The sequence below is a fragment of the Diaporthe amygdali genome, assembly GCF_026229845.1.
Source record: "Diaporthe amygdali strain CAA958 chromosome Unknown NODE_58_length_245710_cov_65_198243, whole genome shotgun sequence".
In the NCBI taxonomy this organism is placed as follows: Eukaryota; Fungi; Ascomycota; class Sordariomycetes; order Diaporthales; family Diaporthaceae; genus Diaporthe; species Diaporthe amygdali.
This window is the reverse complement of record NW_026517078.1, coordinates 200,373-223,251: the sequence shown is the minus strand read 5'-3', so window position 1 is coordinate 223,251 and position 22,879 is coordinate 200,373. Positions and strand designations below refer to the sequence as shown.

At 52.0% G+C, this 22,879-nt stretch overlaps 6 protein-coding genes across 6 annotated transcripts; 1 reads left to right on the top strand and 5 right to left on the bottom strand.

The window, feature by feature from the left end:
* Nucleotides 1–1,745: 1,745 nt before the first annotated feature.
* Nucleotides 1,746–3,438, bottom strand: J7T55_001731 (negative regulator of dna transposition; the record flags this gene model as incomplete). The annotated part of the gene is made up of 3 exons (XM_053135738.1): nt 1,746–2,764; nt 2,842–3,255; nt 3,357–3,438. 3 exons carry the CDS (start codon nt 3,436–3,438, stop codon nt 1,746–1,748), a joined length of 1,515 nt encoding a protein of 504 aa, XP_052986668.1.
* A 1,818-nt stretch (nt 3,439–5,256) lies between these two features.
* J7T55_001730 (uncharacterized protein) lies at nt 5,257–11,732 on the bottom strand (the record flags this gene model as incomplete). The annotated part of the gene is made up of 7 exons (XM_053135737.1): nt 5,257–5,574; nt 5,642–6,011; nt 6,242–6,848; nt 7,500–11,063; nt 11,121–11,249; nt 11,306–11,508; nt 11,584–11,732. The coding sequence occupies 7 exons, from the start codon at nt 11,730–11,732 to the stop codon at nt 5,257–5,259; spliced, it is 5,340 nt and encodes a 1,779-aa protein (XP_052986667.1).
* A 2,111-nt stretch (nt 11,733–13,843) lies between these two features.
* On the bottom strand, nt 13,844–15,419 carry J7T55_001729 (argininosuccinate lyase; the record flags this gene model as incomplete). Its single annotated transcript, XM_053135736.1, has 2 exons — nt 13,844–15,192; nt 15,371–15,419. 2 exons carry the CDS (start codon nt 15,417–15,419, stop codon nt 13,844–13,846), a joined length of 1,398 nt encoding a protein of 465 aa, XP_052986666.1.
* A 936-nt stretch (nt 15,420–16,355) lies between these two features.
* Nucleotides 16,356–18,223, top strand: J7T55_001728 (uncharacterized protein; the record flags this gene model as incomplete). The annotated part of the gene is made up of 2 exons (XM_053135735.1): nt 16,356–16,589; nt 16,643–18,223. 2 exons carry the CDS (start codon nt 16,356–16,358, stop codon nt 18,221–18,223), a joined length of 1,815 nt encoding a protein of 604 aa, XP_052986665.1.
* A 136-nt stretch (nt 18,224–18,359) lies between these two features.
* J7T55_001727 (uncharacterized protein) lies at nt 18,360–19,961 on the bottom strand (the record flags this gene model as incomplete). Its single annotated transcript, XM_053135734.1, has 1 exon — nt 18,360–19,961. One exon carries the CDS (start codon nt 19,959–19,961, stop codon nt 18,360–18,362), a length of 1,602 nt encoding a protein of 533 aa, XP_052986664.1.
* Nucleotides 19,962–20,291: 330 nt separating this feature from the next.
* J7T55_001726 (monooxygenase) lies at nt 20,292–22,339 on the bottom strand (the record flags this gene model as incomplete). Its single annotated transcript, XM_053135733.1, has 8 exons — nt 20,292–20,621; nt 20,686–20,796; nt 20,874–21,016; nt 21,148–21,256; nt 21,351–21,650; nt 21,714–21,917; nt 21,997–22,025; nt 22,084–22,339. 8 exons carry the CDS (start codon nt 22,337–22,339, stop codon nt 20,292–20,294), a joined length of 1,482 nt encoding a protein of 493 aa, XP_052986663.1.
* Nucleotides 22,340–22,879: the final 540 nt, after the last annotated feature.

Here is a 22,879-nt window from a genome sequence, read left to right as displayed (position 1 = left end):
CGGTTGTGGACTGCATACCAAGTCGCCAGTCTGCGTCAGGAAATGTGGGTTCGGGACCCTTTCAGCCTCATCAGAAACATCCCGCGGCGCACACACCCGGCAGGGCCCCCCAGCAGGTCCCAGCGAGACCCCCCGGGCGGCCAAGAGCGATCATCGCTAGCCGAAGCTCGGGAGAGCCTGGGCGCCCAGGGCCCGGGACAGGAGGTTCGTCGCAGGCTTTTTCCTGAGACCGAGCAGATAGGCCGCTCTTGTTGCTGTGTAACTAACCTGCACTCCAACCCACACACCTAGACTTCTCGCACCCCCTGACTATCAGCGTCTCCTGCTGTGGCTGCGTGTTTGACCCATCCCGCGGATCAAGATCTGTTGTTTGATGTCGCAGAGGGTTGGTTATCTCTCTGCATGTTGCATGTGGACGAGGGTTTCTCCTTGCTTGGTTCGTGTCAACGTCACTCTCCATCAAACACGGCGCAATCAAATCAACGCCGCGGCGTATGTATTACTCGGTCTTGGGGGTTGGACAAAAAGCGGGCCGACATTATGTCGTGTGGGAGACGATCAAAGGTCGGACGATTCAGGGCCCTCTCGGTGCCCTTTGGTGATCGTCCTCGGCCCAGGGGACCCGACTGAAAGACCCAACTGCCGACAGGTCACTGCCGATCAATATTGAGTGATGTCGTGAAGGCCGCGGCCAAGAGCAATTCTGCTTGCTCTTCATGACAAATGCCAACAAGATCCTGCACGTAACTGACATATTTTGCCTTCGTTTTTAGTGAACTTCATCTACGCGAGCAAAATTGATATCCATCGCAATGCAGTGGTCTGTCCATCCAGGCCGTCTGCACCACGTCTCCGTCTCAAACATCAGACGACGCGAGGCCATCCGTCCCGTGCCATCCCACCACCAGTCTACTGGGTTCAATCAACTAGATCAAATCTTCATCTGTTCTTTCTACACGTGTGAGACAGTCAAATAAGGTTAAAAATAGGCAACCAACAAAAAACTAGCTGCGGACCGTTTCTCTTCCCCAGTGTGAAATTGATTCCTCGCTTGTAAGAGGGTGGTAAATGGGGAAATGGTGGGTTGAACGTGCAGGCAGAACATGCATGAGACTCCTCCGCGTCTCCAGCCTGAAGTGGAGCGCGAGCTCGGTGACCAGACCCAGGCAGGACGTGTGCGGCCACGAGAGGCTGGGATGGCCGGATGGGGCTCTCCCCGGAGTGCGGCCTTGCATGTGTGTAGGTGTGTGTGGGAGAGGGAGAGGGAGAGAGGGAAAGCTCCATCGCAATCAACATGAGCAAACCAGCCCACCCAGCATGACATCCCCAGCATGACAGAGTCTAGGCGATGAACGTACCCACCCACCTTGTCAAACCTGCGAGCAGTGAGACCGGCTTTGAGACTATCCACCTAAGGGGCATGGGGATCTCGATCGTGGCCTGTCACGGCGCTGTGCTTGCTTGGGGGCGGTTGCAACCCAGCATGGCTGTGGAGCCTCCCATGGTCAATGATGGAGGGTGGGTATTGTATTTTCGTACATCTTGTTGTATCATGATACCGTCTCTTGAGCGGGCACATCATTTGTTGCCCACACCAGCCCAGGTTTCCCGGCCCTATATCCCTGCCTCTCATGAATGAAATCCATCAAACGCCCGACTTTTCTTTAGTGTCGTGTAGGCCATCAGGGTCAAATCGGTCGTGTTTTCAAACGACCACGGCCATCCAGGCACCTTGATCACGGCCATCACTCGTGGTCCTCAACATATCCTTCCTCTTCACCGCCTTCCTCGTCGTAGCCGTCTGCCTCCTCGTCATCTTCCTCGTCGTCGTCATCATCTTCATCGTCCTCTTCACTGGAGTCACCTTCACCCTCACTCTCTCCCTCAGAGCCTGGGTCGTAGTCTTCCTCGTCCTCCTCATCCTCGTCCTCATCCCCGAGTTCGGCGAGGGCAAGCTGTGTGAGGTTGTCCCCAAGCTGCTCCCCATTCGTATTTGTGCCAGAAGCGGCATCGTCAGCACCGGCGGGATCACCCTTGAAATTCTCCCGAAGCTGTCGCTTTGCCTTCCTGCCCTCGGCCATGGAGCGGTTGTTCAGCCCGTGCTGCCTTACGTAGGTCTCGTCGATGGTGCTATAATCTTCTTGGTCTATCATAGCGAACTCGATCTCCTCGGTCTTGGGACCTTCGTCTTCTTCCCAATTGGCACCCGAAGATCCAATCTTCGACTGATCCTGCTGAGGTGCGTGTGACACGTCGACTTCCACCACCATGTTGAACGTCCTCTGCAGCACATTCACGTATGACACGGCGTTGATCCTGTCGAGCGGGATGAAGAGCAATGGCTTCTTGAACCCCCACAGTATACCATTGGGCAGGAAGAACAGGTACCCATCCTTGCTGCCCCTGAAAGCCTTGATGTACACAGCCCTCTCTTTCGGACGGTGTGGCTGCCGCACTGCGCTGAAAAACACCCGCGGGTCGGTTCCCACGATCGCGGCCGTCGTATTGTTAACAGACTGCAGCTGGCTGTTGATAGCCCAGTGCATGAGGGAGGTGTAGCTGTCGGACACCTGGGATGCGGTCTGCGCTGCGTAGCCCCCCACGATGCCTGGCTTTGGCGAGCTGGTGGGCACGGAGAAGACGAGTGGTTCGAAGTCGGCCGGAGGGAACGATTTCGTCGAAGCGAGAGCTGTGTTGCGCGGGAAGAGGATGTAGTTGAAATGTAATTGTTGCTTCTCGGGAATGGGTGTGTAGAAGACGAATTCTGTGAGCTCCAGTGTCAGCCTCCGCCTTTGTTCGCATCCCCACAAGCAGCGATAGAACAGGCCGCCAAGTACGCACCTATTTGACTCCAGTCATACACCATCCCTTGAACTGGTGTTGTTGTGCCAACCTGCTTCGTGTACAGATAATTCTTGGTGAAGCACAGGTCGTACTTCTTCCGCTGGGGAATAGCTACGCTGATCTCCTTGACCTCGAGCAATATGACCTCTTTGGCCGCTGCATTTGCCATATCAATCAGCAAGGAGCCGGCACCAGCGCCAACGGCAGGTGTTTGCTGTGTTCCGGTGACGGCCGCTTGTGTGGGTGGTGGCAACATGCCGTGTTCACTTATAGTGCCATTCTCGCCGACTGCTCCATCGTTTCCCTCGACCCGTCTTCGTTTTGCGCTAGGCTCGACTGAGGGGTCGTGAGCTTGTTGGTCGGAGACGAAGCTTGCGATCGAGTTGAAGAGGGTGATCCGTTCTGGGGTATCTGCAGAGCTGTCAGTCTGGTGGATAAAGTGACAGGGCCACCGACTCTGGATCTGGCAGTCCCAGTTCACAAAGAAGATAGGCGGTGTCTCATCAGCGCACCTGCAGCTTGTTTGATCCCCTCGAGGATGTCGGGACGAGCCCCAAACACAAGGCCGAGCTTCTCGTTGTCGAGAGCGGCCATTGTGGAAAGTAGTGCGCAGTCGTCGTGGGTTGAAAACAAGAAGCGCTCAATCTGGTCGCCTATGGACGGTATGGACAGTCTGGGCGGCTATGGCGCTGGAGGATGGCGATCGGTGAGGTGTGTTGCGACGCACATGTGAGAATCGAGCAGGCAGATTTCATGAACTGAACTGATGGTGGAAAAGTTGGGAGGTCTATTTAGCGCTGAGATGCACAGACGCGTGCGCGTAGGCCGCCGCACTTAGAACGACAATCAGCCAGTCAGGGGTCCCTTGCACTTACGTAAGGCTGGGAGAACAATCCCGAATGGGCGGGTGTAAACACACGTTTTCTTTCTTGTCCACCCACTTTCCTTCTCAAGGATCACGCAGGTTTCAAAGAGACGCGATTCGTGCATCTTGAACAATGACTGCAAATCATAAAATCCGGAGACTTCATACATGGCCGCCTTTTGTAAAAGCAGAGGCGGTGGTTGAGGACTCAAATTAGGAGCCGATCACTCACGTGCAGGCATGTGAACAGCACATGTAGAGGTCCCCGTTTCTTTCACTACATTAGAACCGTGTTAAACGGATTTAAAACAGTCCGCTGTGAGGTTTCTATCTATTCTATGGGAACGACTCTGTCTGTTTGTAGTCTGGAAATTTGAAATCAGCCTCTCACGTGCTTAAGCTAGGGTTTCCGCTTTGCGGCCACAGTACTTACGTAGAATAAGTAGGGGGACAAGGGAGGGGGTGTTTATGAAGGGGAGGGGACGGCGGGGACCTCGAAGATGTTGTCTGATAGAATAAACCCATAAAGGATAGTCTACTGTGGGATAAATTTCTATGGGATAATCTACTATGGGATAATCTCCTATGGGATAGCCTCCTATGGGATAGCCTCCTATGGGATAACCTCCTATGGGATAACCTCCTGTTGGAGATATTCCTGTTGGATAACCTTATAGAGAAGGAAGTAATTATAGCCACAGGGGGCTCCACAGTGACGTCTTACCATTCTTGAGAGTGCGGATGTGTTATCTCACTAGTGTATGTGACATCATGTGACAACCATACAGTGAGCAGCCTTGGATTGCTTGTGCCTAAAGGATCTCGTATGTACTGTCGGCTTAGGACTTTGACAAATGGCTTGCGGGCTGAAAGTGGATGATGGTCAAGCTTGGCTAATCAATTTTTCGCCTTCTGTTGAACGTCATTCTTTTCGGAAGACACCTGACTATGCTCGTCTTGACTCCGGCCACACCATCCTTCACCTTCTATTCAGAGGGACTGTCTGGGAATGCACGACCTCACGTGAAACTCTAGCGGAGCCATAGATCTTTTATTGTGGCAGTTCTATTCAGGAAACATAAACTATGATCACATTTGATTTGAGTCTTTACCGACCAGGAGTGGGAGCTTCCAATTTGTGAAAAGGAGTGTGGCCTCGAGTTAGAAAGGCCTGGAAATCATTGGCTCTCAATTCATGACTTATCCATCCTCGATGAATAGATAGGATAGAAAGACGTGAGCCGGTACGGGATATGTTCTACTCAACTCAAATTCGTTGCTCAATATAGTCAATCCACGCCAGGGTATTAGCTTCTGCTTCTCACAGTTTGTCAATTGAAATATGCAGAGTGGCGAAGCAAGTAAATTGAAAATAACTACGACATACCAGATTCACGCGGCAAAAGCAAAAACAAAAATAGTCCCTCACCTAGGAGAATCCTAAAATAGATCGCGAAGCCAGTGAAGATCACCCTCAATTCTTACCCTTCCTTCTAAGAGTCAATCGAGTGCACGAGGCATTTGGCTAGATCGGGCCTTGCTTGACTTTATTGGCGTCCAGAACGCAACCTGGATGGAATGATTGCAGACCCCAGACTTTTGAGTTCCCGCGACATTCGTGGAAAATGACGCCGAGCCTCAGCCACCGGGCTAGGACTTGTCCTCGTCACCTTTCGCTTGTTCATTGACCGCCATTGCCGTCTCAACGCATACTTTGTGTCGTCAAGAAGTTGCTCCGCAGTGACGATAAGTTCGGGGTTCTCAAGCCCGTCGGTCTCTCTGGCCTCATCAGCAGGGATTAAGTCCTCAAGTGAGAGGCGCAGCTCAGTACCAGAAACCAAATTTCCGGTTACATCTCGAACCATCTAATGTTACATGTGTATGTTAGACTCGCAAAGGCCCTGACTAGTTTCATGGATTAGGCAGTCGTACCTGGTCATCACCCGCCAGCACCTCACCCGGCCTGGCCGTTGACAAGTCGCTCCTGTATATAAAAAACTTGGCCGCGCCACGATTAAAATCTTCTTCACGAACTTTCCTCGTCTTACTCAAGTTGTCGATGCGTGAATAGATGTCATTCAGCGACACAGCTATAACTGTTCTGACAGCGCCTTTGGACCATGTGATATAATTTCTCGCCTTTCGTCTGAGGTCGTCATCCGTCTGAGACCAGGCTATCTCCAGGACCAGGCTGGGAAAGTCTGCGTCTTCGAATGTATAAGATTGGTCCGGGCTGTATGTGCCCTTGCGGGAACCGAATTCGATTGCCGCACTACCCGTGCCCCTGACGGACTTCGTAACCCTACTTGTTGCTGTGGAGCATCTCCTACCATCACTTTCGACGGATCCTGCCCTAACAAGATTAAGCCAATCGTTTATCAAAGCAGTATAACTTTGAATCAAGGCCTCGTGGCAAGCTGAAATCATACGAATCGAGAATGTTTTGTTAGCGGCCGTATAATTGAACCTGATACCAAATTAGCTGCGAAGTACTCTGCCATCAAGATTATTACTATCAAAAGTGCATCACACCTCAATTTATCATAAAAATATTTCTTCAACTCGTCGTCATCTTCAAACTCATTTATCCAAGTCAGAAGCTGCCTGTACTCATTGGGTAGGAGTTTCCTCTCCGAATAGAACTCTCCGTTCCGGCGCTTGTACTTTGTGTCACAAACCTGCTCGATGAGCTCTAAAGTACTCCGTACGTGACGGTTGGGCGGCCTTGGACGGACGGATCGCGCTTGGGCACGAGGCGCCGCAGAAGGAGTTCTTGACCGTGCCAGGTTGCCGGGATTGTCTGAAGAAGGGTTCTTGGCTTCTTGAGATGGATCTCTGTTCAGATCTTGTCCAAGCGACTTGGGTTGAACAGCCCGCCCACGCCGTACTTCACTCGAGGGACTGATGTCTGGTGTCGGTAGTGTCTGCTTCTTGCGAAGGCTCGGCTCCGGGGGCGTTGGCGTGTGTGGCTCTGACGTTTGGGTCTTTGGACTTGCAGGAGGAGTCAGGAAAGCCACTCCGTTCGATGAAGCAGCCGAAATTTGCTTGCTGGTGAGAGTAGTGGCTTGTTGGACGTCGTTGTTGATAAGACCCTGACCGCGAGGGCTTTCGACAGAGATCTCGAAGGATATAGAAACGGCTATATCTCTCTCTCAGACACGCTGAAGCACGATTTTGGCTGACAGCCTGACAGTGAAAGCAGTTTCCGTGAGCATCTGCCAATGTTAGGATCGATGTGAAAATGTAAAGTTGTTGGGCGGGGACGCCCTGATTTGATTCGGCCCTCTCTTGACCGAGATGCAGTGTAGAGAATAGTCGCTGCACTATTGCAACCACCACAAAAAAGGGCACTAGATTCTGCCAATTGTATGCTTAGACCTATCGCCAGATAGTTGACTTGGCTAGAGGGGAACCATTGATGTAACGAGGAACACGCATGACGAGCTACACCATCTTGCCGACTTTGTGCCCACCCCCAGCAGAGCAGATACGGATAGATTGGTCGTATATGGTTATGATGCACAAGGCACTATAGAATTCCAGCTTGAAGTCTGTCAGTCTCGCCGCATCAGGTGTCCAGCGGCATCGATATTTCCTTGAAGTGGTTGGCTAGGGGTGAAGCATCATAGTAACTTAGAAGGTATGGTTCGCAGAGCTTAGACTTCCAGTACACTCAATAAGATCCTTGGAAAGCAAGAGTAGCTTCAAACTTCCAGAAGAAAATAATTTATACAAGTTCTTTTTGAGCACTTCCTTCGCTGCCATTCCTGACCCCCTGTTCAGGTCCCACGTCGTTCTTCACGCCACAGGAACCCCCAGTCGAATTCCTGTGACGAGTTCGCTTCGTCGATGGCCTCCAAAGGGTTGGCATCCAGAAAATTAAACGACATGTCATTTATGGGCAGTGTCTCGTCCATTACGTCTCCTACCACCACATCGAATTCCCTACCGACATTCTGTGCCACAGGTTGATCTGCCAGGAGCTCCCACGTGGTGTTTTGCATGGCTAGATCACTCCCGAGGTCTTGCATCATATCGTCAGTATCGTTTTCTTGCATATCAAGCCATGCGGGAACCACATTCTGGTGACGCATATCCTCGGGAATGTGGGCCTGGGTCCCTTCCTCCCATCTTTCTGGATTGATTCTCGACAGGTACCGTTGCCTGCGTGGCTGCTCATGAGCCACATCGCTCTGCAGATGTGTCAGATTCGCAGGATCTACCGAAGTATCGCGAATGTCACGGTACGCCGCCATGAATTCCGAAAGCTGATCTGCGTGTGATTGAGAATTGGCTTCAATTCTTAGTTCGTCATATAGCTCCGTCTTCTTGTCTGTTGCTTCCTGGTGTTGGGATGAGTCCAAGCAAGCTTCAGACAACATTTGGTCGTCCCCCTCAGAGCTGTAGTAAACACTTGTCGTGGCCGAGTCATTCGATTCTTCTCCGAAAACCTCGTCCATCCACTCGTCTATTCCTTCCATGATGTCGTAGATATTTTCAAGCCCGGCTTCGTCCGCAACTTCCTGTATGTTGCCCAAGAAATCAGGATCGCTTGTTTCGCAGTCGAGCGGCCTTTGTGTCATTCCATCGAGAGGACTGAGCATGAACCGAGAGTCATGTATCTCGTCGAACAACTGTTGGTCATCGCTGTCCCAGCTAATGTGTTGCCTCAACATGGTCATTATTGGCCCATAACCTTCATTCTCCGCCAATTTGGCCGCCCGAATGAACTGGTATCTCTCAGAGGGTGTCCGGAAAAGATCTTCTCCTTGAAGTAGTAATAGCTTTAGCATGTCCAGCCTTCCACTTTCCGCAGCCATTTCGATGGCTGTTCTCCCACAGAGAAGCGACCGTTTTGCATTCACCTTTGCGCCTTTGCGAAGCAGTAACCAAGCTATACCAATGTGACCGTTACCAGCAGCGAGCTGGAGGCAAGTGGCTCCCTTGTTAAAGCCAGCGGGACAATTTATATCGGCATTGTACTGCAGAAGCATTTCGACCATATCAGGCATTCCACCCTCAACAGCTAATTGAATAGCGGTTCTGCTGCTTTCTCCGTACACTTGCATCGTATCCACGAGCGCTCCAGCTTCATACAAAACCTTCACCTGAGCCAATTCGCCCTGGTCGACGAAATTGAAAGATGCCATTTCTTGTTTCGGGTCAGCCCCAGCTGTAATCAACTGCCTCAACAGCTCTGGACTCCAATTGGGTCCAGAGCAAAGCTTCATCCCCATGGCGCTAATGTGGAAGTCCAACAGTAGCTTGACAGATGTACGTTTAACAAGATTAAAAATGTGCGTTCCCCTGTAAACCGGGCCAAACTCCACATATGGAATATGTTCGTCCCTCCGGTGACTGGTAGTCCATGGCCCTTGTCCTAGGGTTTCCACCAGGACACCCATGAGGTACGTGTTGTGCTGTTCGGCGGCATAGGCAACTGCAAGCACTTCAAAGTCGTCGTTTGGTGCTGGTCGTCTAGTCTCAAGGAGCCGCTTTACGATTCCAAGAAAGTCTTCGGATAGGCAAGATTGTCGGACGGCTCGATAGAGTGACCGAGAGCTGTAGTTGCACACTGCTATGGTTTGGTAGGCCGTGTCGTAATCCCCGGTTACCAATGCCACCTCAAACATGAGTATACTGTCGATAGTTGCGTCGCCACGTATCAAAAGTAGCCATTTGATCGTTCGTAGACTTCCCCTCATCATGGCTTCCTCAAGCACCTCTCTCCACATAGAGTTGTCGACTTGCTCAGCACCCGCCTGGAGAACCATGTCTACCAACTCCGTGTCATCGATTTTTGCAGCGAGTTTGTGCTCTGCACCGCGAAGTTTCAACTTGGGCTTTCGTCTCAATAGCACCTTTGCGACGTCTGTTTTCCCGTATTCCAATGCTGTGAGCAAGGGTGATTGGCCCTTGATTGGAGTGACATAGACTCCACAATTCTCCCGCGGGTCCGTTGCCCAGTCGAAAGCGTTGTTGCAATAATCGATGTCGGCGCCCCAGTCGAGCATGTAATTGGTGATTCGAGAGAATCCACGACTGATAGCTCTTTGAAGGGCTGACGGCATGTAGCCCCATTCTGATGAGGATTTTACCCTTTCCGGGGGGCATCCATGTTCCCGAAAAAGCGTCACCACGTTTAGGACATACTCCTCCTGAAGCGTGTTGTTCTCGCCAAAGTCCAATTCCATTGCGTGCTCCAGGATAAAATGATGGTCGCACAAATCACTGCAGCCCAGCACGGCTGGATCAGCATTAAGGTCCAGTAAGTAGTGAAGCTTGTCTAATACCGCCGAATTTGAATGGTGACGCAACTCAGTGGAAATCGCCGAGAACAAGATGCCTTTGGGGAATTCGATGGGGTCATCACTACCACAAGAGTGGTAGTTGACAAGGTAACGAACAGTGTCGCAACTTCCATGTCTCACGGCATGAGTGAAATGTTCGTGACAGATCACCGCATTCCCGAGTGGCTCGAGCTCTGAAAGTAACCTCGCGATTAGTCTGGTATTGGCGTTTGCTATAGCTGGCCAGATAGCCATTTCAAGAGCTTTGTCGCGCCAGCTAGGCGGGGTCGACGTTTTCCAGTTTGACAAAATTAGCTCCGTCATTTCCATTGCACGGGTATGATCGGTCGACAGTGCCGCACACTCTAAAGGTGAAGGGCATTCTGAGCATCTTGGGTCGTTTGGGTTTGCCTGGAGGTCTAAAAGTAGACGAACTGCGTGAATATTTCCTGCAAACGAGGAAGCCTGTAGCAAAGTTCCGTTGGCTATATGAGAGCATCCTGGTTTCCGAAGTTCGAATTTGGCTTTTGCTAGCCAGGGTATCGGTACAAGGTGATTGACGTTGAAATGGTTGGGCACCAGCCATGCCAATACGTCACAGCTCTTTTCGTCAAGAAGAGAACAGTGTAGGAGTTGCTCCAGGAACGCTTGACTGGTAGGATAGGCAGAGCGGGCCAGCTCATTGATTTTTGCGTTGGTCAGGATGCCGAAGTGTCGGAGGAAATCTAGTTCATTCTTAAAGTTGATTTCGCAACCTGTGATTGTCCTAAATTGATCTATCATGTTGTTTGATGAGAGATAAATGATCAACCGAATCAATTCCACGATCAGTGATCCTGGTGAGCCAGTATGGAGAATCTCTGCGGTGGTCTCATGGTCGCCCTTGTGCACCTGGGGCGCGATCAATTCTAGTGAAGCCCGTATTTTTCGTGGAGGGTGGAGACTTCCAGCTCCTACAGTCTCCGACGTAGTGATTTGCCCAGTAAAACGGCGCATCAGTGCAATGAAGAGCGCTCCTTGCGGTTTAAGCCTGGACACTGTTTCGGTTGTAAAGGGCGCCAGAGCTGTAGAATCTTAGTAAGGGAGTCTGATTTGGATTGTTTCATATGAGAAGCCTTTACCTTGACGGAATCGTTGGTCGAATTGAAGCCACGGCAATTCTTTGGGCCATTCTGGAAGGTTGGACATCAGAGGAGATGGAGTCTGAACACGAGCGACGAAGTCCGAAAGCGGGGGAAACTCATACTGCTCTGTAAGAAGCAGTCAGTTGGGTGATATGTAGGAAGATAAGGTCTCAAGCATGTACCGTCAGGGGACTCCAAGACTTTGTGCCGACTCAGCCTTCCACGAATCATCGATATAGGCCATCTGATTCCCGATACGACCACCTCACTTCGTTTGCCAGCTTGTTCTCTCCTCAACCATTGGCCTTGGATGGACTTCGCCTCTAAGGCACCCAGATTTCTTCGGAACCTCCACTTCGAGAACCGGTACTCGTAGTCCCTTGGCCTGCTAGGCGTGTTACTTGGCTGATGGGCAGAATCGGCTCAGGATATGCTTTAGAGCTGGGTCATGCTGGCTTACGTTTTATCGAAACCATGCTGTTCCTTCATGTATTTCGAAAGATCTTTGACTGATCTCTTTTCTGCAATGAATAGACGATATAGTTCCCTTCTGTGCAGCTCCCACTCGTCCATCCGCTGGTGGCCTGCGCCAGTCTTGCGTCGAGGCATCATTGCAGTGAAGCACCAATGTTGGTGAAAACGAAAATATAAGCAGGGCAGGAATATATCGAATTAGATGAGATGGCCAAAAAGTGGCTCTCAAAGCGTGGCGGACACCTCGTGAATGAGTTGATGCTCGATGTGTGAGCTGTGCGAGCCCAAATTCAGACCTTCGGAGGGGCCCGCTGCCTCTTATATTCGGCAAGCTGCACCTATCTTTGATGGTGGGCGTATGCAGGCTGACAGCTCAGTAAACGAGAAAGGCAAGTGTGCCTCGCAGCCCAAAAACCGCATATCGAATTAGCAGAACCCAAAGAAAGACACTACCCAATGACAGTTGGAACACTCAGAGCTAATAGGTGGGTAGTCAAGTAGCGCATGCATCTATTCCTCTAAACATAACCCACACTTACTCAAGTTGTTCGATTAGCAGAACCCGAATTGTGAACCCGGTCTGCCCAGACGTCTGCCTGCCAATGGTAGACCACGTCGAGGTCCTGTGCGACACACTACAAAACCAGAAAGACAGGGGCTGGGGCACACGTCACGCGTTGTCCACCGAAAGCCACATGCTGGGTGCCTCAAAGAATCTTGCTACAAAATCCGAAAAAGTCTCCAGTGTGACACAACATATGGCCGGCCCGCCGCTGATGATTGAGGCTGGATGTACTGTGGTGTACTACAGCTGCGCATGTGAAGAGAGACGGTACAGGACTGCAACCTTGTTTTTCCTGCCCCTGTTTTCATGGTCCGCTAGGTAGAGAGACTCAGTGCTATGCGATGAAAATGTGGCATGGCTACGACACCTTACGAAACCCGAAAAGCACGATCCGCCTGCCGACTAGTCCACCGAAGCTGTGGGCAACGAGCTCTTCTATATAAGGGTCAATTCTCATGTCGGAAAACAGGATATCTTCACATGGTGCCTTTATTAACATAGAGCCTTTTGAATCAGAGAACAACCGATTGCCCTTCCTGCACAAGCTCACAGCAGATCTGCCAAGTTTTTAACAGCACACCTCTCGGGCCTCTCAACGAGGCCGGTGATTTTATACCACATCTCCCTTGCTCCAACGTGCAGACCAGTTTGCAAGTCATTCCCCCTTCCTTCCTCCCAGAATGGTGCCTCAACTTGCTGTGGCCATCATTGCCCTATCCATAATGACGCTAGCCACCGCCATCGCTCTCTGGGAGTGTTTTTGCCACCACAGGCAGCATTCAGCCCCAGAGCAAAATATCCAGGAAACCATTGCTAGTGAGTTCTCTTCTTCTCTCTAACTTTCTTCTGTGTCACTAACACAAACCAGCAGATGCTAACGACCTCAACTTCCTGAACGCCTTACCGGGAGCGACCAACGCAGCAACGGGCGTAGACGAAGGACCGTTTCATGTAGAACACGCAGGCAAGTTATTTATCGCTATACTTGTCGTTTTTAAGTTGAGATTGTCCACACAAGGCGAAAATTAACAACCAGAAACAGGCACCAGCAAGATCACCGCCCACATCACCTTTCACGGGACGGAGCCCGTGCCCCAGGTCGATCTTAATAAGAGCGCCGACACCAATGCGATCGAAGATCGATATTCGAATGCAGTATAAGCAGGTATATAAGTGAGTTCAATGAACACAATTCCCCTAGCAAATATATCAAGACCCCACCTGACTCTGTTAACACCAGATCTCGCAAGGCTACACTCAGTCGCACCCACAATGCCTGAATTCAAGACAGCCTAAGAGGTAGTTTTATATGCAGTGATGATTGATAATTGGACGTCGAGAAGATGAAAGGAGAATTTCAGCGGAACAGATTTGTGAAGATCAGTCTTGTATTTCTGTAGGGTTGAAAGTTGCAATACGAAGGCAACACTTTCCTGAATGTACTCAAGCTCTTAGCACAATGAAAAGCTTTGGCCAGGCAATGAAAGCTCCCTGCATTAATCTGCACACCAATTGTACAAGAATCCGGACGGTCAGCTTGGGGCGGAGCAAGATAGAGCATATGACGGAAGCGCACTCGTGCTCAATAGCATCTCAGTTTTCAGTCCTCGCTAGTAGATATCTATAGTAAACAATTGCTTCTGATTCCCCTTTCTTGGAAACATGGAGCCTGGCTATCCATCTACTGGGCGATCATGCCTGTCAGAACCTTGACTTGCTCAAGCACGCAGGCCTTGCTTGTGCCGCCCTTGGCAGCCCTCATCTCAACGCTCTTCTCGTAGTCGAACGACTCGGCAATGTCCTCCTCAAATCGGGCGTCTACACCCTTCATCTGCTCGTAGGTAAGCTCGTTCATCGGCGTGCCGGTCTGCTCGCTGAGCGCCACACACCGCCCGCTGATGTGATGTGTCTCCCGGAACGGCACGCCTTTCCGCACCAGGTAGTCGGCCACGTCGGTGGCCAGCATGAAGGGGTCGAGTGCGGCCTTCATCTTCTCGGGCTGTGTGGCTAGTGTTGACAGCACACCCTCGGCGATCTGGATGCTGTCGCCGACCGTCTTGACGTGGTCTAGCAGTGGCTCGACGGACTCTTGCAGATCCTTGTTGTATGTGGATGGCAGGCCCTTCAGCGTCATCATGAAACCAGCCATGTGTCCGAAGGCACGGCCGCTCTTACCGCGGAGCAGCTCCAAGCTGTCGGGGTTCTTCTTCTGAGGCATGAGGGATGAGCCTGTGGAGTAGGCATCGGCCAGTCGGACGAAGCCGAACTCGGCCGATGAGTAGATGATCAGATCCTCGGCCCACCGGCTGATGTGCTGCATCAGGAAGCTGCCCCATTGCAGTGTCTCCAGGACAAAGTCACGGTCGGCCACGGCACCCATGGAGTTCCACAGCAGGCCCTCGAATCCCAGCTCCTTGGCCATCATCTCCCTGTCGATGCCGAAGGGGTTGCCCGCCAATGCGCCACATCCGAGGGGACTGCGGTTGACCCTCTTGCGAATCTCTCGAAGCCTCTCCAGGTCGTTGGCAAACGCGAAGCCGTAGCTCAACATCCAGTGACTCCACCGGATGGGCTGGGCGCGCTGCAAGTGGGTGTAGCCAGGCATGACGTATTCGATCTCGGACTCGGCGCGCTTCGCAATGACCTGCAGGAAGCTCTTGAGGAAGCCCTCGAGCTTGTCCAGCTCGTCGCGCAGCCACAGGCGCATGTCGGTGGCGATCTGCTCGTTGCGGCTGCGGCCCGTGTGCAGCTTGCCGGCGACGTCCTTGCCGATGATCTCGCCCAGGCGGCGCTCATTGGCGGTGTGGATGTCCTCGTCGGCACCGGGGATGGACTTGAAGGTGCCGCTTTCCCACTCCTTCTCGACTTCCAGCAGGCCGGCCTCGATCTTCTCGAACTCGTCCTGGGTCAGGCGGCCGGCTTTCGTGTTGGCGCGAGCGAAGGCAATAGAGCCGAGGATGTCTTGCTTGTGGAGGACATTGTCGAAGGAGAGGGACTCGTTGTACTGCTCCATGAGGGGGTCGAGGCCGCCTGTGGGGAGAGAACATGGTGGTTAGCTTGACTGGTCTTTTGGAGGATTAATTGAGGTGGTGAGAGGGCAATTGAGTGCCAATTGGATTCTCGAAATGCCCCGGATCTCTCTGAAGTTTTTTCTTCTTTTTTTGGAGAGACGCAATTCTTAAGACTGCAAACAATTGTGACAGCGTACCCGTGAAACGGCCTCCCCACAGCATGTTTTCCTTCTTGCCTGAAGCCATCGTCACAGCAGCGCAAGCTCAGGTCCGATCTCGGTAGGGTCCAATTGGCGGGGGTTTTGGTGCGTTGTAGCTCGTCAGAGGACAATGGACGTTGGATCAAAGGGGCAAGAGGTTGAGGGAGGTTGAGTTGAGGTATGAGTAGCTTGGGAGCGCAGGAAACGTAACAAGAACACAGTCATGGCAGTTCGAGTCATAATATTGCCCAGGGAGTGCCAGAATTTGCTCCAGCTCCTCTTATCAGATAAGAACCCCCAGGTCAGCCTTACAGTAGCTCAACAAGGAGCTCCATGCCCCGCTGTGGAGAGCTCCCCGCGTCGGGAGAGCCCCTGAACGCCAAGCTAACCTTGTTCCTCGCTGCCCTCCCCCCGATCTTTGAAGCCATCGCCAATTTTCGACATAATTGAAACTTGTGCAGCAAAAGACTGGTTTGCTCGTGCGCATTCTCGAGCACGTGTCACTCTGGGGTCATATATTCAATTGCGCCATTACAATGCACCTTCCTCCAGACCAACATCCATCATCTGGAAGAGGTTGCGTATCTTGACTCGTTCATCAGGAGAGACAAGACAGGTTGCCACGATGGAAGAGTGCCCTCTAGACATATCCAAAACATCAGAACTCTCAAATTCAGTTGGTCGAATGAGTCGGAATCCAACATGAATGCGAAACCCCAAGGCAAGGAAGTCTGTTCTCGGGACAGCCGGTAGACCCGCATGGTTTTCATCTCTTTTAAGCTTTACAGAGGGTGGGTATCGCTCGGAAACATTGGGTGACCGCCGTTTGCTCGGATTATCTGGATAAATACTAGCCATGGACCCTGACGTCTTCTCCCGACCTGTGTCCTGATCTCGACCTTCATGAGGTGCTCACATTGTGAGTTCGCTACCGCTCCAACTTCAGCTCCCGCTGCTCCTTTGAGCATGATCATCTCCTGAAATGCGGTGCGACCGAGGCTTCTTGAGCAATGTGCCTTGGGTCTGGGCGGGGGCCTTCCTGACCATCCTGTCGTCCCTCGCATCTTCAGCGTGTATACCGGATGTACCTAGTGTCTTGCTCTCCGACCCCGCCGTCCTGCAGAATGAGGCTGTGACAGCGGCTTTGGCAGAGGTTCAGCGGAACCTCTCCAGTCTGTTCATCAACACAAGCAGCGATGGCCTCAGCTTCGCCGTTGTAAGCAGTCATTCTTGATCAGGCCAGATTTCGGTGTGCTTATTACTTGCCAGGTCCACGCCTCCGAGCCAGGTCTTGCCCTCGCGTTCAACCACGGCAGCCTCAAGATGAATGACACCTCTGAAACGGCCAACATTACCAGCGATTCAGTTTTCCGCATCGCATCTGTCTCCAAGAACTTGGCCGCCTTCTCCGCTCTCGTGCTACAAAATGCCAGCCGCGAATTGTCTGCAATGAACCCCGAAGTCCAGCCCCTGAGTCTAGACATGCCTGTCCGTGCAGTCCTTCCCGCGTTTAGCCTCCCAGACGAAGACTGGCGGAACGGCGGGAGCGAGATCACAATCTCAATGCTGGGGACTCACAGTTCCGGTCTGCCCAGGGAGGGCTACTCGACCGACTTCAACATGGTGACTGCCCTAAGCCGAGCAAATGCGGCCAACATCGGCGCCGAATTCGCTTCCGTTACTCCAGACGGGGTGCTGCAGTACTTCAGCGGGCGTAACTTGATGTTTGCGCCGGGTCAGAGGGCAGCGTACTCCAATGCTGGCTTTGCGATCCTCGGTGCTGCTGTGGCTAGCTATCGCAATGATATAGTGGGAACCAGCGATTCCTGGGCCGAGTATGTCCAGCAAGATATCTTCGGCCCACTGGGTATGAATCGTTCATTTTTCGGAATACCTCCCCCCAATATTGCCGACGATGTCGCCGTCCCAGGCGTTGACAACTGGGTCGATCTCATCATGGATGGGTACAACCCTGCAGCTGGGATGTGGTCCTCTGCAGCTGATCTCTCCGCCTACCTCCACCAGGTCTGGTTGTCGCCCGCACCTCGCCTCATCACGCCTACCCAGCGGCGTCAGTCCCTCCAGCCTCGCCTTTACCTCCCCGATGGAAAGCAACAGGTAGGCTTCGGATGGGAGATCGCCGTTACATCCAGCGAAAACAAGACTTACAATATCTACGGTAAGTCCGGCGACGCGGCTGGCTCTCATGCCTGGATCGATGTCGTGCCGAATCTCGGCTATGGGCTCGTCATCCTCTCCCAGGAGTCGGGTGACCTAAACCGCACCAGGATATCGCCCACCGCTGTCCGAGACACAGTCCACGAGATCCTGATCCCGGCGTTCGAAACCGCCCTGGCCGATGTCATGAGCCAGCGGTTCGCGGGCAACTATACGGTTGCTGTCGACTCCGGCCTGATATCCGATGAAGTCGCCACCACCTCGTCGGCTGCGGGCACAAGCCCCCAGTCCTATGCCCTTCTCGAGGTCGAGAACGGGAGCCTCTTCATCCGCGCCCTCCTCGTCAACGGGACGGACGCCCTCGAGGGCATCGACAGGCTGGGCTGGGGGCCTAATGAGACCGACGGCGCGCGCTTCTTCTCCGCGCCGGGCGTGGGGTCCGAATTGAATCCGTCAGAGGGGGCGGGCGAGGCCTCGCAGCTGGGGGAGGGTGCGACAGTGTGGCGGTTGATGCCGGTGTTGGATGAGTGCGATTGGTTCGACTTTGATGGATATACGGACCAGAACGGGTGGTCGCTCAGCAAGGTCGCCCTGGTGGAGAAGGATTGGGGTGGTGTCGAGTTACACTATCCGCCTTTTGATATTGTACTGATGAGATCTGAAGTGACATGAGTACGGGAGGTAGGGGCATGAGGGTTTGAATCAAAAATCGTTCAACCATGTTCAGCGTGCGTGTGTCCACATTCTTGACGCTTCTTCCCCTCATTGCCTCCGTACCGCTCCCCGCCCCCAGGAAAGGGCTTCGCTGTCAGATATTCGATTGCGCCCGGTAAAGACTCAGACGTCCTTCCCCTGCGGTATTGATGGCAGGCTGCACGAGGAGGCGGAGCCCAATTTGCGGGATCTCGCACGTTATTGTCGACCCGTCGCAAAATCGAGATTGCTCTCCGCACGCATCCACCACGCCTTTACGGTCCCAGCTTCTCGCAGCAGTGACCCGTGTGACCATCTCATACGGCGCAGGAACCACTTGGTCTCGGTACACAGACCAGTGGGCAGCACATTGCCAGGGAGACGGCTTCTGGCCTCTACGCTCGCGATTAGCCTTCCAATGCGCGACTGGCTTGCTGGTCCACCTCGCGAGGAGAAGGCCGATCAGTGCTGCGCTTTGACGACAGGACGGCTTCCAACCGGTTTCTGCGGCTGATGCGAAAAGGTCATCGGTTATGTCACGGATGTCGTATCGGTGCGGCGCTCCCGGGACCGACTTGATTATGTTGAAAGCTTCGAAAGCGTGTAAGGCATGTTTTGCAAAATACCTCTGCCTTGGAGTTGTGGTGCTGCGAGTGATATACTCCTCTAAGAGTGAGAGACTGTCATATGTGCTCGGTGGTCCCAGGCACAGAGTCACGAGTCTGTATTCCGTGAGAGGCGGCGATGACTCGAACATTGCATCTAGCAAGACTTGCAATACCGGCTTATCGTAGTCGACATGGATATTCGCAGCAGGAGAACTCCCATCATCGTCATCCGCCACCATGCCCAGTAGTCCGTACACGCGGTCAGCCGGTCGGCTGCTTTGGTAGCCGGTAAAGTCCCTCAGTATCCTCCATAGAGGCATTTTCCCGCCCGCGGCACGCATGTCGCATAGTACCCACATCGAAGGGTGTCCAAGCGGGAACGTGGCCTTTCGAAATGGTTCTACCAGCGCATGTAAGTCATCCAGATCGATCGAGATGTCTCCGGATGTGACGCACACTCGCTTGGCCATCACAACCTCTTGTACTATCCAGACACGACCCCAGTAAGGATTCTCTGTCACGCTCCAAATCTTGTCTTGGTAAGACGCCAATCGCTTCTGCATTATTTTACACCAGAATCTGGGCATTAGCTTGGAGCGCTCGCGCGATTTTATGACTTTCCGTAGGGCCCCTTCTTCCGACTTGTCGAGCTGGAGCCAGATCAAAGCGAGCTCTGCGTTGCGATATATCGCGTGCATCCGTGGCACTTGCTGTGAGATTTCTTCGTGGCCATTCTGGTTCAAACATAGGTGGTCGGTCCAGAAAAACCGGTCAAATGTTTGACGTCGCCATACGTGATCAATGAATCGCCAAAGATTTTCGTGAACTGGGAAAGATCGCCACTCCCGGCCCTGATCTTGCAGGTAGATCTGCCTGGTTGCCTTTGGGTCCCCCCACTGGTATGATAGAGCATGGTATTTGATGTTCGTTTGTTGCTTCTCATCGAATTGATAAATCCTGCATGCTATGCAGCCGTTCACCTTTTCCGGCGACACCTTTATGAGCCTAATTGCTGATGAGGAGCTGAGTGCGCGATATTGGTACGGTTCTTGCGTGACCAATCCATTTTGGCATGACTTGCTCCATGTTGACCCTCGCAAGGATGTCATTTCTGATGGGCTCCGTCACCGTCTTCATCAGGCACTAGCAAACGTGAAGGAACCCGAGGATCATATAAATTGAGCAATGAATTGAAGGCTAGCTCTCATTGGTGCCGCGCGGCGGCTCTACTCAGACTTCGGAGGTTGTTCTTTCGGATTGAATGCGCAAGGGGGGGGGGCACGCAGGAAAGAAGTCGAGCGAAATGCGCGGCCAGACGATGGTGGAGGCAGCCAATCAGCCTACCCAGCCACTGTAAGCTGAAATTACCCACGAAAAGGGGGGAAGTCTGGCTATGAAGAATCGGCACAGCCACCTTGTGGCGCAGTCTATTATATAAATCATTCAACGACAGGAGAAACATAGCATTTCAACGGAGCCTTAAATAGGGCGAGGCCGACGTCAATCCAGTCGAAGTCCTCATCCTTCGTTCCGTCTAACCTGATATCGAAACGGCGGTATAGACTGGCCAGCGCAAGGTACATTTCACACCAGGCCAGATTAATGCCCAGGCAACTCCGAGGCCCCTTAGAGAATGGCACGAAGAATTTCTCGTGCCTTTCTCGTGCCTCCGGGTCCTCGGTAAGCCAGCGCTCCGGAATGAATTGCTCTGGTTTCTCAAATGCATACGGGTGCTGCATCGGGAATAACACACCCATGCTCACGATGGTCTAGGTCCACAGGCATGATTAGTCAAGATAGAACGAATGATGGAAGAGATCAAGGAACACTCACATTTGCAGGTATAAAATCCTCGCCTATCTTGGCGCCTTTGGCTGGGACAAGCCTTGAGTTCTCAGAGGTCGTTGTTGGAGCCATACGCAAAGACTCCTTGATTACCGCAGTCTGTAGGATATCCAACCGTAAGCAAAATTCTTACGCGACTTTTTGGTTGCTTTTTCGCGATGGAGTATTGCCCTTACCAAGTAAGGCAGTTTCTCGAGCTGGGCTGCTTTAGGCATCGGTCCGTGGAGGTCCGGCCACAGCTCTTTGATCTCTGCCTTGACCCTGTTCATTTTATCGGGGTATTTGCACAGCTGATAGGTTGCCATCGTCATTGTTGCGCCTGTTGTGTCTGTGCCGGCGATCACCTCGACTCGTAATTAGTATTTCCTTGAAAGCTAAGTGATTTATCTTGCGGACTTACTAGTGCAATTGACTCCTCCAATAAGGATGCTCTTGTCGGCATCCGTTTACCTTTCTTGTATTGCTCTGGATCACACAGGGCTCGGTAGATGAGCGGAAAGTCAGTTTCTTCTTGCTTATCCAGACCTGCTTGAATCTTATCGATCTGTTGTGCGAACGCCTAGAGACAGTGCATGTCAGTTCCTCATAAGAGGTCATCCCTACAACCACCGTTGGTCTACAGCTCCTGACTGCCAAGCTCACAGGTTACTCACGTCTTTCATTTGCGCGAACGCTACACCTCTCTTGAACAAGACAAGCGCGACCCACTCTGGCACAAGGAGTATGAGCTGTCGAACCACCCAGAAGTGCTTGAATACCATGAACCATGAGACGATGGACTCCATGGAATCCAGGACGGGACTGTGAAAGTCCTCGCTCTCGAAGCACGACGCTGAGTCGCCGAAGCAGAGGGTGGTGATAGTCTCCAACCCGATGCAACGGAACCCTAGCGACATGTTTACAGAAGCACCTTTTTCATAAAGTCGGTTGAGGTTGGCACAAAATTTGTCGATCTGGGACTCTGTCAGTCTCACAGTCACAGGATAAATGGATGAATTAACGGTTCAGTCACACACGTTAGCCTCAATGAGCCTCTCTCGCATAAAGACAGCGCTCTTGGAGAAAAAAGGATGGAGGATGTCCTTTCGATCCTTGTTGTCTTGGTGTTTGACAAATGTGACCGTGGCGCCGTCTCCGCCTAGGAGTGCATACATGTATGGATCTTTATCAAAACGTTTCCTGTATATATCATCGTAATGTGTGGGATGATTGAAGTGAAGCTGGACATCAACGATGTCTACGTCAGCTACTTTGACTTCCAATCGACTTGACTACCTTTTCCGAGCCATGTAGACTTACTCTATTTGGCCCTATTCTCACAATGTCGCCTGGGATGTATGTCAGACCAATGCACTGAATGGCACAAACGGTGATGGAATCACCTACCATATTTGGCATGTAAGTCGATGCAAATATGATGCATCGACCTGTGTGCAACCGCTTGCTGATATGCTGACCACCAGCTCGTAGCTGCAGCTAGACGTGGCCCAGGGAATTTTGAGAGAGGATGGAAGTATACATTCTGGATGCACCCGATGATTCCAGAAACCAGCCAAACGGCTGTAGCGAGAACAAAACCGACTTTGAGGGAGTTCACCGCGAATTGGCGGATATCCCCCTCGATCGCGACGCTGAGACCCATGATGTCGCAGCAAGAATAACAGCACTGAAATTCTAACAGGGCTTAGGGAAAAGTCAAAGAGACTCTAAACAGTCGTGCTAAATGTAGAGATCCGCAAACCTGTAGAGACCTTTCTAGCTGGCTGATGAAGGCCTTGTTTCAACATATCACTACTTGTTGATATGGTACCACTTATTTTCATGACACCACTTACTTACATGGTACCACTTGTGGACGTGGCACCACTTGTTGAACATAATAGGAAGCCAAGAGCGATAAACTGTCAGGGAATGTTATCTGCCAATATAAGACAACTGCATACGAGTAATGGTAGTGATAACCTTGTCTCGTTGCCAAGAGTTTTAACCGAGTGGTAATTGCTTACTACTCTGGCTGTTACAGAATCATGGGACTGTCCCTTTCCAACTGAAAATCTTTTAATAGGAACTTCGAAGGGGCTCTTGAGTGCTGATTAGGCTCGATTCCAAGTGGCATGGCGAGATTAGTATTCACTCTATGTGAAGATTAGGCCACTTTAACCAGTCTATATTGATGTAGCTA